Source organism: Bombus vancouverensis, chromosome 5 (genome assembly GCF_051014615.1).
Source record: "Bombus vancouverensis nearcticus chromosome 5, iyBomVanc1_principal, whole genome shotgun sequence".
Lineage (NCBI taxonomy): Eukaryota > Metazoa > Arthropoda > Insecta > Hymenoptera > Apidae > Bombus > Bombus vancouverensis.
In genome coordinates, this window is record NC_134915.1 from 16,690,409 (window position 1) to 16,708,938 (window position 18,530).

The 18,530-nt window shown below is 28.0% G+C and overlaps 5 protein-coding genes across 11 annotated transcripts; 2 read left to right on the plus strand and 3 right to left on the minus strand.

Moving 5' to 3' along the window:
• Nucleotides 1–2,928: 2,928 nt before the first annotated feature.
• On the minus strand, nucleotides 2,929–7,595 carry Cdc27 (cell division cycle protein 27). The gene is made up of 13 exons (XM_033337338.2): nucleotides 7,428–7,595; nucleotides 6,823–6,898; nucleotides 6,592–6,739; nucleotides 6,144–6,524; nucleotides 5,758–6,082; nucleotides 5,481–5,669; nucleotides 5,113–5,359; nucleotides 4,817–4,997; nucleotides 4,515–4,740; nucleotides 4,263–4,390; nucleotides 3,845–4,166; nucleotides 3,624–3,771; nucleotides 2,929–3,509 (listed from the first exon to the last, which is right to left on the minus strand). Exons 1-13 carry the CDS (start codon nucleotides 7,449–7,451, stop codon nucleotides 3,382–3,384), a joined length of 2,523 nt encoding a protein of 840 aa, XP_033193229.1. The 5' UTR covers nucleotides 7,452–7,595; the 3' UTR covers nucleotides 2,929–3,381.
• Nucleotides 7,596–8,083: 488 nt separating this feature from the next.
• On the plus strand, nucleotides 8,084–11,145 carry brn (beta-1,3-galactosyltransferase brn). Its single transcript, XM_033337279.2, has 2 exons — nucleotides 8,084–8,747; nucleotides 8,823–11,145. Exon 2 carries the CDS (start codon nucleotides 8,860–8,862, stop codon nucleotides 10,243–10,245), a length of 1,386 nt encoding a protein of 461 aa, XP_033193170.1. The 5' UTR covers nucleotides 8,084–8,747; nucleotides 8,823–8,859; the 3' UTR covers nucleotides 10,246–11,145.
• A 301-nt stretch (nucleotides 11,146–11,446) lies between these two features.
• On the minus strand, nucleotides 11,447–13,005 carry LOC117158419 (microtubule nucleation factor SSNA1). Of its 5 annotated transcripts, none has more exons than XM_076618466.1 (3): nucleotides 12,825–13,005; nucleotides 11,736–11,935; nucleotides 11,447–11,585 (listed from the first exon to the last, which is right to left on the minus strand). In XM_076618466.1, exons 1-3 carry the CDS (start codon nucleotides 12,952–12,954, stop codon nucleotides 11,484–11,486), a joined length of 432 nt encoding a protein of 143 aa, XP_076474581.1. In that variant the 5' UTR covers nucleotides 12,955–13,005; the 3' UTR covers nucleotides 11,447–11,483. The 5 variants fall into 5 exon arrangements, with proteins under 5 accessions (XP_076474581.1, XP_033193187.1, XP_033193183.1 ...); XM_033337296.2 differs by lacking the exon at nucleotides 12,825–13,005 and adding an exon at nucleotides 12,133–12,364; XM_033337292.2 differs by lacking the exon at nucleotides 12,825–13,005 and adding an exon at nucleotides 12,126–12,364.
• A 325-nt stretch (nucleotides 13,006–13,330) lies between these two features.
• On the plus strand, nucleotides 13,331–16,971 carry LOC117158417 (uncharacterized). 3 transcript variants are annotated; one of them, XM_076618462.1, is made up of 7 exons: nucleotides 13,331–13,609; nucleotides 13,676–13,917; nucleotides 14,802–14,888; nucleotides 15,107–15,271; nucleotides 15,479–15,693; nucleotides 15,772–16,035; nucleotides 16,211–16,971. In XM_076618462.1, exons 4-7 carry the CDS (start codon nucleotides 15,134–15,136, stop codon nucleotides 16,467–16,469), a joined length of 876 nt encoding a protein of 291 aa, XP_076474577.1. In that variant the 5' UTR covers nucleotides 13,331–13,609; nucleotides 13,676–13,917; nucleotides 14,802–14,888; nucleotides 15,107–15,133; the 3' UTR covers nucleotides 16,470–16,971. The 3 variants fall into 3 exon arrangements, with proteins under 3 accessions (XP_076474577.1, XP_076474578.1, XP_033193172.2); XM_076618463.1 differs by having other exon boundaries at nucleotides 13,689–13,917; XM_033337281.2 differs by having other exon boundaries at nucleotides 13,331–13,917.
• Nucleotides 16,821–18,427, minus strand: LOC117158418 (uncharacterized). The gene is made up of 5 exons (XM_076618464.1): nucleotides 18,262–18,427; nucleotides 17,944–18,120; nucleotides 17,561–17,826; nucleotides 17,260–17,402; nucleotides 16,821–17,006 (listed from the first exon to the last, which is right to left on the minus strand). The coding sequence occupies exons 1-5, from the start codon at nucleotides 18,285–18,287 to the stop codon at nucleotides 16,857–16,859; spliced, it is 762 nt and encodes a 253-aa protein (XP_076474579.1). The 5' UTR covers nucleotides 18,288–18,427; the 3' UTR covers nucleotides 16,821–16,856.
• Between the last annotated feature and the right edge of the window lie 103 nt (nucleotides 18,428–18,530).

Below are 18,530 nucleotides of genomic sequence, written 5' to 3' on the forward strand. Positions count from 1 at the left end.
CATACATTACAAACTAACAAGAAAAAAAAAAGAAAGAATAGCCCGAGTTTCGTGTCTTTTTTCACAGTGCTTCTGAACGCTATAAAATTCATCGTTTCTCAACTTTGTACAAGAATTATAAATCTAAGAGTAAAACAGAAAAATGAGAAATATACAGTCGTCTTCAGTCCACCAGGAATATTAATAAATCATTATTCGAAACTACATTTACAAAAGAAATTCAACAAACGAATAAACGATAATTTGTAAAAGAAAAAAAAGAAGAAAAAAAATGGGTTGTGCTTAAATTGAAAAAATTAATGGGACGAGATGCCGTATCACATATATCTATGCTTATATATTATATATATACAGATTTCAGTCGGCAATTCGTCTATCCTTTTTCGTTATCTCTCTTTCCTTCGAATGTATACAATATAAAATGCTACGACCTTCTCGTGCAATTTTTCATGCAGCACATATCAGAAATCATTGTCGTCATTAGAATGCATACCTTTACGTAGAATCTGGTAACACAATAACGCATCGTTAACGCGCCTAATATACGGCACATATATTTTCTTATGAACATGAACACCAGATACTGTCGTGCAGCGTATCATATCGTGATAAAGGGATTCTTGTCGCATACAATTAAATAATATTCCGACAGTTGAACACCACCGAAAAGTCTATGACATGTGTTTACGTATTAGATCACCCAACTTATTCCGAACAAAGTGATCGCTAGAAACACGTGTTTCCAACGCTCGTCGAAGTATAAGAATCAATATAACAGTTAATCGAGATAATATGAAGTTTGTGTGACACAAGGAAGAAACAAGTTGGATATGTTTAAGGCACACCAGAATTAAAAGTGATCGTTAACTACTGTACAGCAAAAAGTTCGTGATCGTACAACGTATACTTCATTCAGAACAATAACTGGGTCCGTCATTGGTAAATATATGACATAGACTTTCAGGATATTTCGATGAACACTCGCGAGTAGGGAAAAAAGACTTCCGACTCGCTTATGGTCCTCAGAATCGTTTAGACCTACGCTCTTAGACTAAGAGATAATACACGCGTGCCATCTCTAATATCTCGTATTAAGATTATCGTAGCGCAAAAACTTTGAACGTTGTTGGAAGACTATCTTCAACGAATACGTAAACATAACTTAGATCGGCGATATGTATAATGGTAGAAATATAAAATGGAGACCTGACAAAATGGTAGCGTGCTTGAAGTATATTTACATTCTGTTCAGTATCTCGCGAGATTTCAGGCAATTAAAGCGTTCTTTGTAAAATCGATATTTTCACGATGGGCTGTGGTAAAAGGTTGAGTAACAATGAAATAAACACGACTCTCGCTTTAAAAAGGCGGAGATCAACGATTACAGATATAACGATGGAAATCAATTGAAGTCATTTATAATTTATTAAAATATGTAAAATGCCTATGGTAAAAAGATACCTATGCTAATGGAAGACTAGCAGCACTATCTTAACGCGAGACAAGGACAATACTCTGTACTGCATCACAAACTATTGTACTACTTCAAGAGAAATCGTCCTCGAAGCTAGGATGAAAACTAACGATCAAAACGTTTGTCGTGTACCACGAACAATTATAGATCGAACAAAAATACAGGCGATTAACAACGAAACATAAGGAAGGACGACTGGCATCTGCGAAGAAACATATACACTGAAGAAAAGTTATCTTTATCGATATTATTATCGAGATATTCGAAAAGAACCATTAAGAAAAATTGGGTTAAAAGGAAATCAGTTTTGTAGAAGGAAAAATGAATTGTACGATTTGCCTGCAATTAATAAAAAATCACATTGACAAGTATGCAGAATAAATTGCTAATCCAAAATATATGTTCCAACAAGATAATGCTGCTGTGCTTACGGCAAAAGTTATTCAAGAATATTTTTCAAAAAAGAAAATTTCCGTTCTTCAGATTGCTATCACCAGCTACCTACACAGAAGGTAGACAATTCGAAGATTTGCACGATTCAAAATCCTGCAATAAAAGAGAATTGGAAAATATTTCCCAATGCACAATTAAAGTCTTGTATAAATCCTTATCAATCAGGATGACTGAAGTAATTGAGAACCATGGAGGCTCTGCACATCATTAAAAACATCTATAACTACGTTATTTATATACTTTTGTATTTATGACTTATGTAATATGAAATATAAGTTTATATTTTTCAAGTGTGCTATCACTTTGTCTGTGTCCATTTTCGTATTTATACCAAGAGAACTCATTGATGTAATGTCAATCTAAATAATGTTTAGATTAGATGGATAGTAGAAGGTAATCTTCATATAACATTCAAAGTTTTCACAGTACCATAATTATAATATGAGAAACTAAAGATAGCATGCGTGTTCTGTCTTTTTGTCTAGAATTATTATTACCCATTGCACAACAGTGCATTACATCGCGCATAAAACAATCTATCCATGATGAAACCAATTCCAAGATCAATCCAACGGTGATTACTTCACGACGAGAATTGCACGATCGTCCAATGACCACTAACATGGCCAAAAATATTCTTTTTGTTGTTTGTTTGTTTTCATGATCACTAAATCAGCAACGATAATTATATGAATAATAGTACTCGTAGCACTAATGGTGATAATATAGTAATAATAATTTACATTTACACTTTTCCATACTTATTTACTCAGTAAATTAATTATATTTCCTATCTACTTACGACATGCTTACGTTTACACTCGCTCATACTTCAACGCAATACAGTCTGTACTCAATCCTTAATGAAAATCATTAAACACTCGAACATATATATATATATAAAAGTAAGACAAGCAATCGTAAAAAATATACAGTGAAACGCGTAATGTACAAGATCGATGAAATAGATATTGCTGAACCTCTCTCTCTCTCTCCCTCCCTCCCTCCCTCCCTCCCTCCCTCGCTCCCCTCTCTCTCGTGCTTTCCTCTTTTCTCTCTTTCTCTCTCATTCACACACTCAGTCACTCACAAGTACGCGCGCGCGCGCACACACACACACACCCACACTTTCTCTCAAAAACTATCGATCATCCAAAAGTACTTTTTTTCCTTTCCGACAAATGTAATAAAAAATAAACGACCCAGAGAATGGCTTTTAGCTTACTTTTTAGCTTCTCAAAAAGACGTAGCACTATTAAAAGTCTACGGAAACGATATAAATATTAAAGATAATAATAGCACTGCTCAGACGAAATTGACGAGTGCACGCGAAAGTATGGATCCACAATGAGCTAAATTAGTTAAAAAATTGATCATATCGATCAATACAAAAGTAAATGGTGACGCGCAATAATGCTTCATTTTATAGCAATCTTGCACACAATAGGATATCTTCATAAACTATCATCGCTATCATCGGCATGAGCTTCAACTGAGACATTTGCGGCGAGCCTCGCGGCACTTGCTTCTCTACTAGTATCAATCTCTTGTTCCATCGAATTACTCTGCATCTGCTGTTCGTCTATACGTATATGTGCATATAAATGATACCATAACACGTTAACAATATTAATAAGTTTTACGTAGTAAAGTTTCGTTTATGTAAAATTTATATGTTGAATATTATGCTAATTACCTGATTGAGTCGCTGGAGATTCTTCGTCTCCTTGACCTGGGCCTAATATAGCTTCTTTCATTTGACTATTAACACCCTTTGGATCTAAGTCCGTCGCCCAACTAAAGTACATTAGTGCAAGATCGGTATTACCCAATTTTTTATGTACCTAACCAAAAAAAGAACAACTTAAGTAAAAGAATATAAAATGTAATGACAAAAAAAGACATAACAATGCTTACTTTCCCTATTGAATAATAGACTAGAGATTCTTTGGGTACAATATTTTTTAGTTCCTCAAATTCCCTAAGTGCTTCCGCATGCCGACCAATTGAGAAGTTGATACTTGCACGATGAAATTTGCATAACATATTGTCAGGATCATTTGCGATTGCAGTATTCAGAGTCTTTAAAGCTTCATCAGTTTTCTTCAGTGCATGTTGCACAACACCAATGTGACACATTATTGCCGAATTCTGTGGACTAATTTGTAAAGCACGTTGAAAATGCAATTCTGCTAGACTATATTGTTCCTGTTTAGAGAATATTGTCCCTAATCCAAACCTATAAAATAAGAAAAACAACATATGTAAAATAATACAATTATCTCGTTATAAAATATCTTGTAATTTCCTAAACAATCTCTTCAATTAAACTTACCATGCATTATAATGCCTAGGATCAAGTCTGATAGCGTTACGAAATGCAGTAATTGCCTTATCCAATTCTTCTGTAAGAACATACTCATGACCAAGCAGTGTGTAGGCATATGGGAAATTGGGATCTACCTATACATTTGAAAAATAAAACTTGCATCTCAAATATAACTGACAAATTTATCACTACATAAAAAAATGTAAAACGAAAATTAAAATCTCCGTCAATATTAAAGTGTACAAATAAACCACGTACTTGAATAGCTCTTTGAAAGAATTTAATTGCCGTTTCATGCTCAGTTTGTGCAGAAAACAGATTTCCTGTAGCACACCAAGCTGCTGGAGAATTACGATCTTCGGAAACAAGTTCTTGTGCTAGAGTAGACAGTTGCACTTCAGCATGCAAATGCCACAAAACTGTACTATAAATTTCCATAAGTTCAGTCCTTTGAGGTTCCAACTGCCTCACTTCAGCAAAATAACTACCAAAAAATAGTGAGTTAGAATTTCTTATCAACTATTTCAACTTTTTAATTTTACAGTTTAGTAGACACCAACCTAGCAGCTTTCTTATAATCTACCATTTCAAAATGTGCACGAGCTAACATAGATAATACCCATCCTGTATTATAATGTCGTGCTGGAAGAACACTTAATATTTCAACAGCTTGGGTACAATTAAATTGACTTAAATGTTGATATGCCTCTCCTAATTCTTGTAGCAATGACATTAAACCCTCTGAAGAAAAAAAAGAAATATATATATATATATATACACGCATATATACATAATACATAAACTGTTGAGAAAAAATAATTTCTTCCAAAACGAAATTATAATATTGATAACATACCAGCACATTGTTTCTGGAGTGTTACTGCACAGACATTAGTACTACCTTGATTGTTTAATGCATTTACACTAGCTACAGCTTTTTCTGATGTAATCGTTTCAGTTTTTTCTTTTTCATTTCGATTTCTCTCGTTTAATTCATTAAAGTTAGCTTTATTTAAGTTAGTTTTTGAAAGTCTAGCTTTTGTTTTGCGAGACGGAGACTTTGGAGTAGCAAATTTATTTCTATTTGGAGATTTATTATTTTCCTAATAAAGAAAAACATTATTTTGAGTATAGTTATAATACTATAACACTGAATGTACCTACAATATCATACAATACCACACAATTAGGAATGAAAAATTATAATAAAACAAATAAATCTACCTTCACTGAATAGCTGTGACTGAAGAGCCTTGAGGAACGTCTAACATTGGTACCTTGCAGTGTTGGTGGAGCTGGTGTTGGAGTAGTAGGTGTAGCTGTTACAATATTAGCGTTATTACTCGTATTTCCAGATTGAGAAAATACTGGTTTCCCTTGCTGTAAAGGAGTTTCCTTCCTTGACATTAATTGCTGCAAGTTAAAATATTTTTTATATAATTTAGTATATTACGGCATATATATGCATTTATAAATCAAACGGTTGCAACTTAAATCTTACCCCTACATGAGCCCTTAAACTGCTAACACGTTTTGCTAGACTTTTCTGATCATTAGCTTCTGTAAGAGTAGTATGTGAAGGTAAAACTGTTGGTTCAGGTGTATTGCTTTCCAATGGTAGAATACCAAAACTTGGAGTAAGGGGGCTCATTGTATTATTGAACATACTACGATACCGTGGAAGTTTAGCTCTTGGTGATATTGAAGGACAATTATTATAATGTGTGGGTAAACTTTGTGGACTTTCATCTACTGGAGAATATAATCGTATACCAGGTCCAACCCCATTAATTATAGTTGATGTCATTGTGATTTGTGCAGGAGTACTATAAAATACAAATAACATAATATAAAGTTATTTAAATACTTTAAAAATTGCATACTTACACAGTAGTGCCATTTGTAGGTGTACCATTTGAATTATTTGTAGGTACAATGAGATCAGATTCAGTTGCATAAATGGGAGTAGGTGTACTACCATGGCACATTGCAAAATTATCTAATTTATCTAACTGAAAAATTTTTGTAGGATCTACTACTTCACCAACATTACATAATTCTTCAAATGAATGCCAAAGAAATGGATTTAGCTTCAAAGCCAATTTATGCGCATCATTTCCCTTTGCTGTACGCATCATCTTATAATAAATCTTTGCTATAATCTGAAGCGAGAAGCAAGCATGTTCTCCAAATTGAGTTGCTATTTCTTCCAGGTTTTTTAGCTGTTTATAATATCCCCCAATTATCACAGCTTCTGCTTCTGCATATCTGGTAATTAAAATATCAAATTATATAAATATATTAAAATAACAAAATAGAACAATTTAATACTTACTTCTCTAAATCATAACAACATTTGGCTAAAAGAAATCTGCATTGTGCAGAATTTGGAGCTTTTTTGGAAAGTAGTGCATAAGCTTGTCTAACTCGCCCTGATCTATAATAACATGTTGCCAAAAGAAATAAAGTTTCCTCTGAGTCAACTAAAATGACAATACAATATCATAATTAAAAGATGCCAAGAGATAAATTAAATGTTATAAAAATTATAATTAAAAAACCTTACCTTCTGCACACAACCTTTCTGCTAAAAATATTGCATCTGGATAAGCATAATGATTTAAACAATGCCATATGGCCGCCTGTAATCATACATGTTAGAATATATTGACATAACACACAAATACACACAATGACAAGAACATTTAATCATATTTTTACAAATACAAAAGTACATACATCATATTTGTTGCTAACTTCTAATACACAAAGTAACATGCTAACACTCATAAAAATTTATTGGTTTATGTACAAAATACAAAAGAATCATAAACGTCATAAAAGTTTGTACTTATTTATAGTCATATCCCCTCCCGTTTACGTCCATTTCGCAAAAGCAAACAACCCTAAAGAAGTTCACCCTCACATAAGAATATATTCAATATCAAATAAACTAGAATCTTGATAACCTGATTAATGGTAGAATATCGCGAAAGTAACGAAGTATCATAAAATATCGCACAGAATTGAAAATCAATTTTCTGTTGAATAACAAACATGCGTGTAAACGGTTTTCAATTTCTCATGTCAGTATCAATAAGTGTGGATGATGCGTCCAGATAGAAAATCGCACGTCACTGCCAGTTATTTCTCAAACTTAATCAACTTTACCTGCACTGGCTCCTGTACAATCATCGTTCACACGGCAGACTTGGTCATATAAGAATAATCTCGAACGTTTCAAGAAAATTTAATGAAGAAAATCCAAAGTCGAATGACTGGTGTGTATAAAAATTTCTTAGGAGTCCATCTTTGCTCCGATTCTTTTGAAGTGAACAACTAACTTCAGAACAAAGGTTTACCAACATTAGAAGAACGTCAATTCCATAAGGAATTAACAGTATATTTATAGAAGAACTAAAGCTATCTTCAAGAGTTAAATACTTTCAACAGAAATTACTTTTTCTACAAATATAAATTGTAAATTAATAACATACCGTTTATTTAATGTTTCGTTTAAAATTTAAAGACGTAAGGAAAAACTAAATTTCTATCGCGATGATCGGATATGTATTTATATATATCAAATTCTTACGATAAAAATAATTATAAAATTGTTATTAATTATATCAGTGATTATATCAGCAGAGAATATTGCTTAACTTTGTTATACATATATTTATTACATCTTATGTACTTTATTTTAGTGTTTTATTATTAACGTTATAACAACGCGAGTTTTGAAAATTTAAATAATTTATTACATTTTGTTGGTAACATACTAAAGCTCCCCATAGAGTATAGAGATATAAGGATGGAGTGCGTGAGCGAGCTGAAAAAGTCATATAGGAATAGAAAGAAAATGCTCCATAGAGACTCTTTGGATCCTTGTCTAATAAAGCATGCACATTCGTACAATAAATATGAAGTATAACACCAATCTATGAATATTATATCCATGCACCAATCAACGAATGGCAACAATGTCATGCCTAATCAGATAAGGACTGAAAAGGCCTTTATGCAACGTTCTCTTTCTATTCTCATATTGCATTCACTTACATGGAAACATGTGATCGCGTATTCTATCTGTATGTATGTATATACATATATATATATAAAACTACCTCTACCTACCAACAAAAGCTAGCGAAGAAGTATACAATAAGTCACTAGGTTTAAAATATCGAAATGTATTATAATTAATAATGAATATAAAAATGTTTGTTTAATTGATACCAATTGACACCAACGTTTAATTGATATTAATATAAAACTAAATCGATGTATTCAAAACATTACAAATTACACCTGTATGTGTATATCTATAGTATAAGTCATTAGTTCAAAACAATAAGTAGCATTTTGCAATTTTATCCTTAGTAAAATAAATAAAAAAATAAAATATTGATATAATTAAGATATCAATAAATTTATTATGTTGGAGTATACCTTAAGAACATTCTTGAAATCCATATACATAATAATCATGTAAGTACTTACATTTTTACATAAAATAATAACATAAAGATGAATGAGGAGAAAATATATGTATTTTTTTTATAGGCAATGAAGCAATTATGTAAAAATATACTTTATAAAGATGTATTGTTTATTGCATACCTGTTTTCACTCAAGCCTTCGTTTAACATCAAAGACCAAGTTAACATATATTTGTATTTGTATTGGTCTTATTATATTGCTTAATTATTTCGGAGCATTCACACATTTATTTGAAATTACATATGATTCAAATTTTGTTTACCCATACGAAGGTGATGTTCATGAATTTGTAAATGCATTACGACATAATAGGAAACCTACTGTTGAACCCATAAATGAATATAAATATACATTTTTAATTGATAATGAACAAAAATGCGTAGACCCTGCATACAACATGTTTCGTGTTGTCTATATAGTAAAATCTGCAATAGAAAATTTTGAAAGACGATTAGCAATTAGAAATTCCTGGGGTTATGAAAAAAGATTTTTTGATGTACCCTCAAGAACAGTCTTTATGTTAGGTGTACATCCATATGATGATGAACTTCAAACAAAAGTGAGAATTGAGGCTGCAAAATATAAAGATATCATACAAGCAGATTTTATAGATTCATATTATAATAACACTATCAAAACTATGATGGCTTTTAAATGGCTAGTAAAATATTGTTCTAACTCAAAATTTTACATGTTTGTCGATGATGATATATATGTTTCTGTAAAAAATGTTTTAAGATTTATAAGAAATCCAACTAACTATCCTGATTATTTAAAAGAGCCAAAAAAAATTGATACCCATAAAAAGAGAGAAATTAAAGATAGTGATAAAATGGAAGAGTTAAGTGATGATACAATTACACAAAAAAATGTTCATGCTTTTGATAGAAAGAATTTGTCTGTTTATGAAAAATTAAAAAGAACACTTTTTATGCATAGATTAAAGCAAGATTTTTATAATAAAACATTATATACACTTTTTGCAAATAATTATGATATACAAAATAGTATAAATTTAAATCCTCTCCAGGAAGAACATATAAAAGATGAATTGACAATGAATAGAACAAAAAGACAAATTTTTGATTTTGAACTTCCAGAAGATGTTAGATTATTTGCAGGATTTGTATTTGTATCTTCACCTCATCGTCACAAGTCTTCTAAATGGTATATTTCTCTTAATGAATATCCTTACCATTTATGGCCACCATATGTTACAGCTGGTGCATATATACTGTCTAGAGAAGCTCTTTTAGATATGTATTATACTAGCCTTTATACTAAGTATTTCAAATTTGATGATATTTTTTTAGGCTTAGTTGCGAAAAAGGCAGACATAGAACCTTTTCATTGCGAGGAATTTCATTTTTATAAGAAGGATTATACAAAATTTAATTACAAATATGTAATAAGTTCTCATGGATATGGAAATCCAAATGAGTTATTGAATGTATGGAATGAACAAAAAGCTCTTGGTAATGCCTAAATTTTTAATTGCATCCAAAATATTTCTAAAATGAGTTTTATTTGAACATGAATATATTTTTTTAAACATTTGCAAATAAAATCAAATATCATGTAGTTCCATATCACTCATATTTCTAAATAAGGAAATCAGTACGTTATATATTTATTTTGTACAATAAATATATTTAACTATTGTATAATGTACCCGCATTAGTAATTCAAAATATGTATACTCGAAAACAATTGTTTGAAGTCAAACTATAATAAATAAATTAAAGTGAATACAATAAAGTGTACATACATAATTAAAACTGTGGTTAATTCGATGATATATGTATAGGAATTTCATCTCATATTATGAATTACTGACAGGTTAACGAATTAATTAGTAATAGACTAAAAATTCTTTCATATAATCAATTTATTATAAACTATATTTAAAAATAGTCTTATAAGAACAGACATAAGTATAATAATCAATTTTTATATATATAATAAGGTATTATAGTAAATATAATTACTTATATAATGCTTTTATACAAATATCACATAATTTATAACTCATATTTGAATAACTAGTTACAATTAATACTAGTTATTATATATGACACAAAAGCAGGGAATTATTAATAAGGGAACATATGCTCGCATACAGCATTATAGCATAAAAATATATGTACAAACGTCTTAGCAGATAAATCAAAATAACAAAAAATAATGAACTAGGAAATATATAGTAATTAAGTAAGTAAGTAAGCTATATAGTAATTAAGATATAGCTATATTTAGGTAGTAAATTAAAATTTACTTTAGTGAAATAAATTGAGATAGAAACAAAATGTATTGAATGTGCAAATATTCAAAAGAGATTGTAATAGGCATAAGCTTCAATACAATAAAGGAATACAATACAATACAATACTAATATGTAATATTATTACACAAAAACTATTATCTCACACAAACTTTATTAACAAAAGTAAATTATTTGATATCATCCTTACATAAAAAATGAAAATACAACTGCAACATAAGATTATAGATTATAGATTATAAAAAAATAAAATATTCTATCACATAAATATAAGGATTTTAAAGAACAAGTTGTAAATTTTTTAGATATTTACAATTTTGTACTTGCTGCACTGATATCTGTAGATTTGTCTCTATTTATAGTTACAAGTTCAATAAATATATTTTGTAAATTTATAAACACAGTGTTCTCCATTTTGTTTAATTTTTATTTTACATTTATCATTAACACTGTTGCTTGTCCATGTTAGCTTTAACTAATGTTTGGTCTAAATTTGTAGCTTCTCTCTTGATCATATTTAATAAAAGTTGTGAACTTTCCAAAATCTGTAATTATAACAACTCTTATATAAATTCCTATAATAACAAATATACTTGTATCTATGTATTATAGTTACTATATATGGTTACCTGTGACATAACAAGTTTTTATTAAATCTAATTTTTGTTCTAAAGTATAAGAAACAATAGATATACCTTTACATATGCTGTTTCTGTATCTGTAATAGTTCTATCATATTCATTTCTGACTGCTATCTTTTTAGTTAAACTATCATTTAGGCGTGTTAATTTATAAGACAACTTTTCTATTTCTCTTTGCAAATGATTCTTTTCTTCTTCCTGAGATTCAATTTCCGCTTGTAACTCTGTACGCCTCAATTTCATCTCTTCTAAACCTACAGAAAATAAAAAATTAATAAAGTAACATATCAATATTTACATACACAAACTTATAACCTATATGTACCATTTAATATTATATTAAAATTCATTTCTACTTTATGTTCATATTTGAATATAAAATAATAATAAAGCAAACATATCGTATTAATTACATTGATTACAAATAAATAAATATAAATTTACACTTTACAAGTTCTTGATTATAAGTTTGCAAAGCAGCACCGTGTTGAGACATTTCAAACCCTCCATGCACAAATAATACAATTACAATATTTCTACAGCACCCAACAAAAAATTATTTTCTATTAAAAAATTCACCAATAATTTACGCTTATACAATTAACATACAAATACGAATCTAAACGAAGGTTTCAGTTTTTGGCGCGGAGTTTATAATACACCACTTTCAACGCATGCGCAATTGTTAATATAATTGATTATAATTTAAAAATCGTATATAATATTGTTTTAACAACTAATTTTTGAGACTGAAGGAGTTATTTAGAACTTGATAATGTCGTTCAGTAGTCAAAATATAAAATATTTTTAAAAATTTTAAATGGTCTTTTCAGCCATAAAATAAAAACTAAACTGAAAAATAAAATTCTTAACTAGATTTTTTGTATCCAAATCTTTTTATATCTTTATTTTATGTCCAAAATTCCCAAATGTCCTCAAAATTCGGAACAGATCCATTCAGCAGTTTTCGATTAATTATGGTCATCGATTTTGAAAATATCGTTCTGAGAAAAACATGTTTAAAGTTTCAAATTCGATTGACACGTAAAAAATTCTTTTTTAATTTACATAGAATCATTTTGAAATTTTCAGGAAATATTCTTAAAATAATACCTACAATGAATCGCACGAGTATATTCATACCTTTTATTTTTTGTACCATTATATTTTCCATGGAAAAAATTCGAGTATTCGTACACTTGTCGATATCTTTTATAGACATTACGAAACATTTTGAAATTTCATTAGTACTATAATGACGGTCAACTATCATAATTATATTGGTAAAATTTGAAACGATCAATTATGAAAATATATACAAAAGTTACAAGATATTTAGTATAAGTATATATATTTTGTAGAAATCAAAAAAATATTTAAACAGTCAATTATCTGCGATATTAATAAGTCTGAATATTCAGTGGGTAGGACGATCTTAAGTATTTATTAGATGTATAAGGTGACTTATCATACTTTATATTAATTTTTTGCTAAATATAAATTTGCAGTAAATATCTTGCATCTTTTATATATATTTTCAGAGGGTTCAAATTTCTCCAGTATAATCATAGCAGTGGCGTCTCATTGTGATGCTAATGAAATTTCAAAATGTTTTATATAATACGCACAATATATGTATAGAAATTTTTTATGGTGAGTGTACGAGTACTTTTGCCAGCCACTGTATATTTACTTAAAGAAAATATCAAAATCCAACAATCGAATTTTTCGAAATTTCTAACCACGGAAGACCTCTTAAAGAATTGTACTGGAAAAGAACAATGCAGCTTTTCGCCTTGCCTTTTAAAGGCGTCACGAAGTGTTTTCATCTACCAAGGTGTAATAAATACACCTTTCGCTCGAGATCTTCACACTAACGTGAAAGTCTTAGATACGTGCAGTTATATTCTACCTGTATCCATTTAAACGTAAATAAATCAGTGTTGTTGAAGCAAAATCTTGGTGTATTTTAACATTTAAATGTTTTGTTACAGTGTTTTGTTACAGAAAAGTGCACTAATGTACCAAATGGTACCGTTAATACTAATATTTCTAAAATCAAACATCCATGATGTATCAATATTATTTTATGTTTGACCAATATTTCCTGAAAAAAGACATCTCTACATAGACAAGAATTAATAATTAAACACATAATAATTATATGAAATCCGTAAATCTCGAGTTTACACCTAAAATTTGCTTTCGACAAATCTCTTCGACATGAGTGTTTCAGGTATGATGTTTATAAAGATCAATCTTGATATCTGGCCTATCTAGGTACATAATTATACAACAATTTCTATATTACTTTTCTATACATATGTTTTCCAATCAGATACAAATTTGATTTTTGTAGTGCATTAAGTAAATCAATAAAAATAAACATAAATTAAAAAATAACATGTATTTGGTCTTAAGTTGACACGATTTATGGCGCTTGCGCAGGTAAATCTTTCAATGTTATCCTTCGAAATTTTCATAGTGTACGAAAACATATTTTTATTGAACAATGAAATAAAAGGAAAAAATTAACATTGCTTAATGTAATAAAAAGGGCATAATAAATTATATATATTTATCTCATTTCACCTTTAATTTTGAATTTTATCGATTTAATTAATCTCTCTTAAATTTTTACCATATAAAGAAAATTTAAGTATATTGGACCACAAAATATAAATACATGTCCCAACAAAAATTGTAAATTAAAGAATAGAAAATATTCAAATAAAAAATGAAAATTGCATTTTAAATGATCACATTATCGATTGAAGATGCATATGACCTTGTCAAATGACATCACGTTACTAAATTAGGAGTTTACTACCGCGACAAATGTGTTGTCACATACACCATACAATTAAAAGATTCTATGATGATTACGTGTTTTGCAATTCATTTGCAATTTGCCATTCCTACTTTGTTGCCCTCACATCATTTAGAGGAAATGCAATGCACATTTATTCATCATATCAAATATTAATTTACTTATTTTTAATATATTATCCCTGACCCATGATAAATACTAATAAATAATGAAAAATGCATACATAACATAATATTGCATTATTAGAGAAGTTCTTAATAGCATTTATTACTACATAATAATTTTTACAGGTAATACTAAAAATATCTAAATATAAAATCAAGATTGTCCTTTGAAATTTGTGATATCACATAAAAATATCATTCACTATTTATTAAGTAAGTCATGCTCAAATCAAGAATATATAATATTTAATTCTGTTATCTAAATATTATGTAATTATTTAAAATTTATAACATATCTTTCTGCCTTCCTTCTTTTTTTTTTTTTTTTGAACAACAAAATTAATTTTAATTATTATAATTTCTCATCGTTTATGTTTATTAATGGCAAGGTACTGGTTTAAATTATCTGTAAAGTTTCTTATACTTTTTAGATAAATTATAAAAATTTAAGTATCATAATGACAAATAATTCAAGATATCTAGGATATCACAATAATATAAATAGAGAATATTTAACAGATGGAGATGATAATCATCGTGCACCATCAGATCGTACAGTATCTGAATATATTGTGTCTACTGACCATGCTACAATGGTAATTTATAACTTTTATGTACAATTATAAACATATGTACTATAATTAATATGTTAGTAATTATGAAAATTTGCATTGTACATAAAAATATGTATTAAATAAATAGTGTATGTATAATACAATATGTTACCTTATAATACTACTTACTACTATAATAGAACATTCAAGAGATCTATTATTTATTATATATGTACTTAAATTTAATAGATGAAATCAATGAAAAAAGATCATTCAGACAAATATGAAAAAGAAGAAGGAAGACAATCACGAAATATACACAATAGTCGTGGTTCAATATTATCTGGATCTTCAAGACATAGTCTTCATCCTCTTAGTAAAAGTATTTCACATGGTAGCATATGTGACAATAGTTCAGATATATATGTTACAAGTGCTGCATATAGGGCAACTTCAGATATAAGGTTGTAAATATAATAAAATATAATATGTTTTATATGTATATGATTGTATCATAAACTGCATTATTATTTAATCAATAGCCATGTATCGCATCACAGTCTAACACCAAGTTCAAGATTAGGACATCGAGCACCCAGTCATTGTAGTTATGGTTCTGCAAAATCAGTAAAATCTCACACATCTAGAAAAGATGGTATTATTATAGAAACCATGTCGACACCTAATCCTTTTTGCCCAAATACCAAAGGAGTTTGCTGTCTTATGTTACTTCTTAATCTTGGTTTAATTCTTGTTGCATTAGGCTTTGTTATAGTGATTCAATTTTTTCAACCATTAATAGTTTGGTAAGTATATGTTTAAAAGGAATTATATAATTTTCCTAGTTTCTCTTCAATTTTATGCAGAACAATATTATAAATTTTAATAATTTATATTATAACTTAATTTCATAAAAATATTGCATATAAAGGAATTTATTTTTTAAGATTTCTTAAAATTAATATTTTGGAATTGTTTTAGGATTTTGGGAATAGTTTTTCTTGTTTTCGGATTCCTAACATTGATAGGAAGCCTCATATACTGCGTACACGTATTTCGAAATGCTAAACATCCACATGATATCAATCCAGAGGATCTTTATTGGACACGATATTGGCAAGGACATGTAGGTTCAGCACCTGAAGTATATTATAAGGCAGAGGATAAATATCATGATGATGGATACAGTGATCGTTTGAGCAAGTATTCACATAAATATTATGATCGGCAAAGATATTAAAGAGAAAAAACATCTACTTCATGTAAATGTGAATATATCCAATGTGTTTATAGTAATCTATACATAACTTACATATGAATTGATTTCAAGACATAAGAAATGTATATATTACATATATTACATATATACATTAATTGTACTAACATATTTAAAATCTAGTTTATGAAACTATATTTTGTATAAAATAGTAAGTATTATTTATTTTATACATATATATTATATATTTTATTTTGTAATGAGTATATTTTATTTTTATAACTTATCTTCATATGCATAATCCAGCAATATTTCTATCTTGCATGCAATAATAAAAATAAAAAACATATTAAGTAGTTGTATTACATCTCTAAATTATTTATAATAATTTATTTAACTCATAAAATACATCTACCAACGTCTTGTACTTCCAACTGTACAGTCAAATAATTTTTCATTTAAAAATTCTCCTTGACCATCGAGAATGAAATAGAATCTTCTGCCTTGAATCTTCATTGGCAAATAAGATTTCATTTCCTGCCTTGCTAATGTAACTTTAACCTTATGGGGACACATAATTAATTACTCATTATTTTAAATTAATTATTAACTTATTTTAATTATTACATTAAATATTTTTAGTTAGTAGATATATTAAAAACAATATTATGTTTAGTTTGTTTCAATGAAACTACAAAATATTTTATTCAACTACAAAAATATATACTTCAAAGTAAGATAAAAATGACTTTTGTTATTGTTATTGTTATTAAATTAAAATAAAATTAAATTAAATTTAAATAAAAATACATACCTTTTCAAGAGGAAGTGTAATGCTATCATATCTTTTAAATAAATGATTAGTGATTATAGATACATCTTTGCCACCTTTATGTAAAATAATGTACTTTACAAATCTTCGATTAAACAAATATAGTACTATACTGGCAGGAGGTCCTAAACATGAAAATACATGCGTGAAAATAAATTTTTAACATATTATGTATTATTTTATATTTGATTTATTTTATCTAACATATGTTTATTATTTATTAGATTTTACCAATGAATATAAGCATGAAATATAATTATTTTATATTATTTATATACATTACCTATTATTATAGAATATGCAAAGTACATGAAAGATGCTCCATTTATTTTTATGTACTCTGCCCAAGATATATCCTTACACCATGTTGTTATATATTTTGAATTATAAGTTGCCACTGCTATTAATGTATTACAAAAAATCCACCCATAGAAAAGTAGTTTCACTACTATGAAATCATAAGTGTCTTTATTCTTATATAATATTACATTATTTTGCACATTTGTATTTACGTCTTTCAAATCGTTATATATTTGTTTCTTACATTCTCTATAAAATAATTAAATAAAATATTATTTAGGTATTTTACAAAAAAGAAATTAATTTTCATAAAATTGCATTTTTTATATAAGTATAAATATAAATTATAAAAAAGTGTTATATTACCTTATACTTTTTATTCTAAATGTACATTTGGACGAAGAGTGGAGAGATTTATAAAGCATAGGATTCCTATATTTAGTATTTCTTACCAATGATTGATAAACAAATTGTAACTTACAAAGAGAATTTGTTGCATTTCTATGAAATAAAATATTCAACAGCATTGTCATATTATTATACCTATAATTATTTATGATCTATATCACTTTCATTTCATTTCATATTTGAATTACATTTATTTTATGAAATAAAATTAATTTAATATGTAGAACGTAGACATTAGTATATCTTTTGGTTATGTTACCGTACGTCATATATTACCTGCTATTACAAAGAAAACATTTCATTCATATGATTACATGTAATTTGTAATTGTAAAAACATAAAACATCATTATCTAATTCTGAAATACGAAATAATATAGTGTATTATTTCAATAATAAATCATAATGGGTAAAATAAGTATAATACTGAATTTAAATATACAGAAAAGATATAATATAAAATAAAAGCTTGACTATACAATGATACAAAAAATAATATTTTAAATACTTCGTAAAAAATTTTTTTTGATTATCTATCTTCAAATA

Excerpts from the sequence above, each read along its gene's own strand:
- Cdc27 (XM_033337338.2), bottom strand. The coding sequence starts at position 7,451 with ATGATTGTACAGGAGCCAGTGCAG. Across the intron at positions 5,670-5,757 it reads GTTTAAGGGCTCATGTAGGG|CAATTAATGTCAAGGAAGGA; the intron begins GTAAGATTTAAG and ends TTTAACTTGCAG. Across the intron at positions 4,391-4,514 it reads TCTTTCAAAGAGCTATTCAA|GTAGATCCCAATTTCCCATA; the intron begins GTACGTGGTTTA and ends TCAAATGTATAG.
- brn (XM_033337279.2), top strand. The coding sequence starts at position 8,860 with ATGTATTGTTTATTGCATACCTGTTTTCACTCAAGCCTTCGTTTAACA.
- LOC117158419 (XM_076618466.1), bottom strand. The coding sequence starts at position 12,954 with ATGATAGTTGACCGTCATTATAGTACTAATGAAATTTCAAAATGTTTC. Across the intron at positions 11,936-12,824 it reads AATGGTACAAAAAATAAAAG|GTTTAGAAGAGATGAAATTG; the intron begins GTATGAATATAC and ends TATTTTCTGTAG. Across the intron at positions 11,586-11,735 it reads CAGAAACAGCATATGTAAAG|ATTTTGGAAAGTTCACAACT; the intron begins GTATATCTATTG and ends TTATAATTACAG.
- LOC117158417 (XM_033337281.2), top strand. The coding sequence starts at position 15,134 with ATGACAAATAATTCAAGATATCTAGGATATCACAATAATATAAATAGA. Across the intron at positions 15,272-15,478 it reads CTACTGACCATGCTACAATG|ATGAAATCAATGAAAAAAGA; the intron begins GTAATTTATAAC and ends TAAATTTAATAG. Across the intron at positions 16,036-16,210 it reads TTTCAACCATTAATAGTTTG|GATTTTGGGAATAGTTTTTC; the intron begins GTAAGTATATGT and ends GAATTGTTTTAG.
- LOC117158418 (XM_076618464.1), bottom strand. The coding sequence starts at position 18,287 with ATGAAATGTTTTCTTTGTAATAGCAG. Across the intron at positions 17,403-17,560 it reads TGCATATTCTATAATAATAG|GACCTCCTGCCAGTATAGTA; the intron begins GTAATGTATATA and ends TTTCATGTTTAG. Across the intron at positions 17,007-17,259 it reads TTACACTTCCTCTTGAAAAG|GTTAAAGTTACATTAGCAAG; the intron begins GTATGTATTTTT and ends TGTCCCCATAAG.